General features: G+C 23.2%; 1 protein-coding gene across 1 annotated transcript; it reads left to right on the forward strand.

Annotated features, from left to right (window-relative positions):
• Positions 1-615: 615 nt before the first annotated feature.
• LOC145840896 (cilia- and flagella-associated protein 90-like) lies at positions 616-3363 on the forward strand. The gene is made up of 3 exons (XM_082948243.1): positions 616-851; positions 2251-2367; positions 2671-3363. The coding sequence occupies exons 1-3, from the start codon at positions 705-707 to the stop codon at positions 2848-2850; spliced, it is 444 nt and encodes a 147-aa protein (XP_082804369.1). The 5' UTR covers positions 616-704; the 3' UTR covers positions 2851-3363.
• Positions 3364-4157: the final 794 nt, after the last annotated feature.

Here is a 4157-nt window from a genome sequence, read left to right on the forward strand (position 1 = left end):
TTTGAATTGTATTATAGATTATTGACAATATGTTCCAATAATTAGTTCTAAAACTACTTAAAGACAAGTTTATTATTCAATTACTTTTGTTATGTGTCTTAGTGTTGTCTGCATCTCTACTACAATATTAAAACTTAAACTTTATATAAGAAAATTTTTTTCTTTTAAAGTTTATATAAAAACAATTGCAATGAAACTTGTTAAAAAAGTTTTAATTTGTACAAAAAAAAGCTAAATGAACCAAAATTAAATTTTCATGTTATATACTTTCATATATGCTTTGTAAAAGGCAGCGTTGCTTTATGCAGTTTAATAGGGCTTATAAATTTCAGAACCATAACGTACTAAATGTCTCAGAGCACTTTTTCAAAGATTAAACAAATGTTGTTCTGATAAGTATACAATATTGTAAGTGTGAATGTTGAAAGTGAACATTTTATAACATATTTTAATAACTTATAAACCATTTAATGTTATCAAACTTATATAAACTAAAGTTTAAACAACTTGAATCAAAATTAAAAACTTAAAAGTGGGTCAAAGGTCACTGAATAAAATTAATTTTACTTAAAAATTAAACTTTTATTTATACTAATTTTTTTATTATCAGATAATTTCTAATTTTTTAAAGATTATATGAAAAAACCAAAACAAACTTCTCAAAGACTTGAAAAAAAACTTGTTTAAGAAACTTTTGTACCAAAATGAGTGACGTTGAAGATGAATACATTAACGTGAAATTCACAAAAGGGAAAATCCCTTTATCGCAAATGAGCGTGTACTCTATGGTGCCCACTAGTAGAAGCACAATCCCGCCTGAGTTCACTTACTTCAACACCAGTGCTAAGGAGGTCAATAACGTTTTCAGTATACTAAATAAAATTAAAAACTATATAAATATTATAAGCGTTCCCAATGCAAAGAAAAAAAAAGAGTTTTTTTGAAACATGATAAAAATTTTTCTATAAATTAATAAACGATAAAAATTTTCAGTAGCTTTAAAAAAACAAAAATATAGTACAAAAAGGTTTTATAATTTTCTGAAGTTTAGTAAATATATTTTAAAATATTAAGAAACTTCTGTAAACTTTAAGTGTTTTCAGTACTTTTTAGAATTAAAATGGTTTACTTTTTTCAAAAAAATTACAGTTGTGGTACTTCGAACTGAACTAGTTAAAACTTAACTATTTCAATTTCAAAACAAAAACAGTACTTATAGTTTGCGCAAGTTTACTTAAAATAGTTTAACGATGTTATGAAAGTAATTTTAACAGCATATCACAGCATACTTAACAATATTACTAAACGAAGTTACACTTTTAAAAGCTAAAAAATTCTTATGAGTAACTAATAATCTAAAAATTTTAAAGCATAAGTTTTTGTGAAACTATTCTAACACTATGGACTTTAATATACTTATAAGAACAGATTACATAAGTTTAATTATTGATAAAAGTAGTTAAGTTAAAAGTTTAAATTATTATGTAAAATAAACCATCTTTAAAATTAAATTAAGCCAACATTAAACGCTGCAGTTAAATCTTTAAATTCTACAGTTATTTTTGTTCATTTAAAAACTTATTGAGAACCATTAAGAACTTTGTAGGTTTTTTTTACTAGTTTGGAGAATATATTAAAAAAATATATTTTTGTCTAAATAAATTTTTCTTAAAATAATTGCCTGGTAAAAGAACACTTTTGATAAGACAAGATAATCTTATTCAATATTCTTGAAAGTAATTGTAAATTTAATATTTATTTTCAAATTTTTATTCGTTAACAACAAACAGTTTAGCTACTTTGTTTTTAACTATTTCAGTACAACTCAATAAATTTATTTCAACTAAAGTACTTGTTTTTTTCTTATTTAATTTTTATGCTAAAAACATGTATTAGAAACAACAATAAAAAAGTTAAACGGTTTTAATTCTTTAAACAAGGTAAATTCAAACTTACACAAAGTATATTCTTGAAATGTTTCAAGAATTTCTTGTTTGTTGCTTTTCGTGAACCACTTTAAGACTAAATAAGTCAATAGTTTTGAGTATATTGTTGTTTTTATATGTAACATGAATTCTATTAACTATAAAAGATATTTAATATCTTTCTTTTTTTAACTACAATTTCAACAACAAGCAGTAGTTAAAACACTTAAGTTTGGAATTAGTGATTTTTTTTGAATAAGTATTAATTTAAAAAAGTAAAATAAATTAAAAACTAAAGTAGACTTATCTTAACAATAATTTTCAGAAACCAGTGGGAACGATATACGACAGAACATTTCACAAATCTGATGGCTACAACAACAAGCTACATCGGTGCGACAGGGCTCACACTAAACACCAGGAACTTGACGTTCATTCAGAAGTAAATAAATATAAATTAAGCTTTATTGTTTTCAGTATGTTATAACATAAATTTTATTAAAGTAGTAGACAACCAAATAATCAATTTTTTGTTTAAAAACTTAAAAAGATTCCAAGTTTGTTTTGCTTTTTAAATAGTTACACTGCAAACTAGGACTTTATTCTAATAAAAAACAGTAGTCTGTGGCAGTCATATAATAAGAAAAAAAAATTAAAGTAGGATTTTAAATTAAAAGTATTTTTTAACACCTTTAACAATTTGTTTACAAATTTTGTAAAGTGTGTTCAATAATTTTTTATTAAGGAGGAAAACAGGAAAGTTCCTGCGAAGATGTCAAGTGTTTACGGGAGAAAAATCGAGCAAAGGAGATTGGAAATTCACGACGGCAAGAACGCGCGAGTCGTCATGACCAAGAACTTCAACTCGACTTCGGGAGTTTCCCTAAACGTTAACACCAGTTACGGTGGCATACTGCCCATGTGAAACAATAATAAAATTGATTTTATCATTAAAAAATGTTTGCTTCTTTTTAATTTCTTTTATGTAAAAACGTTTGATTAAATCTTTTTTTTAGTCATAACCAGTTTATGTCATCTTTTAATTTTTTTTTATCATTTCAATTTAACAAAGTTTACATTTAAATTAATTATTTATTGCCCTAAAAAATTGAAAAAAAAAAATCAAAAAATGTTGCTTTTGTTTTTCATTTTGTAATGCAAAAAAATTTACTATGAGTTCTAGTTTTTTTTTCTATCTCAAACAAAATACTTGTTCTATAGTAACCTTTTTAATTTTTATTCTCAACTACAATGAAATTTAGTTTAACATTATTGACGTGATCTTTTTAACAAATTATTTATCCGTTTTTAGTAAATCTTTATAACGAAGTTTACATTCAAGTTTGTTTTTCACATTGCCTAATTCTATTTTTAGTTATTCATTACGTTTTTTAAAACTAAAATACAATTGTTTTTCTCAATTTTTTATTAAAAAAATGAATTTTATGAACTAAATGTTTTTCTTTAAATAGTTTTCTTTATAATTACTATGCTTTAGTTTTTGATAGAAATATCAGTATATTTTTTGCTATTATATTTTTCCGTAATAATTCATTATAAACTGTTTAGCGCTAATCAGCTAGCTTGTTAATCATTAAAGTCTGATGTAATTATAACCTATTAAAATTTAAATAAAGAAACGTCAAAGAGGAAAATAATGTTATAAAATATGAAAAAAAAAAATTAAATTTTTAGTTAGATATTACTACTTTCAACAAAAACACAGATCTGCGATTTTTAATGAAATAAAAACATAGTTAAATACTATTTTGTTTTATTGTAACCATTACTTTTACTATTACTCATAAGCCTTTGAAAAACGCAAAAGTTGGCTTGAATACAGTTTTTTTTTGAGTGAAAGCATGTACTTATATAATTTGGGTGATTTTGTTTTCAAGTTATTTGTATCTTAGTAGTTGTATGTTAATTTTATTTACATCTCAAGGAAAATATTTATTTTTTCAATTTAAGTTATAGATTATTTTTTGTTTTTAAAACTTTTTTAAGCTTTAAAAAAAGTAATTTCATTCACTATTGATTAATGTTTTTTATCTATTGTATGCTTATCTTAGTTTAATTGGTTTGCACTATATTTGTTTAAAAATTTTGTTACTAAAATGTGTTTTAAAATGTGCTTAAAAGTTCAAAAAACTGTATTTAAAAAATAAACATGTTTTATTTTAAAAAGTTGTTTCATCAGAACAAACTTTAGTTGATAGTTTCTATTTTTGC

This window comes from Thalia democratica, chromosome 7, assembly GCF_965202585.1.
Source record: "Thalia democratica chromosome 7, ktThaDemo2.hap1.1, whole genome shotgun sequence".
Classification (NCBI taxonomy): Eukaryota; Metazoa; Chordata; class Thaliacea; order Salpida; family Salpidae; genus Thalia; species Thalia democratica.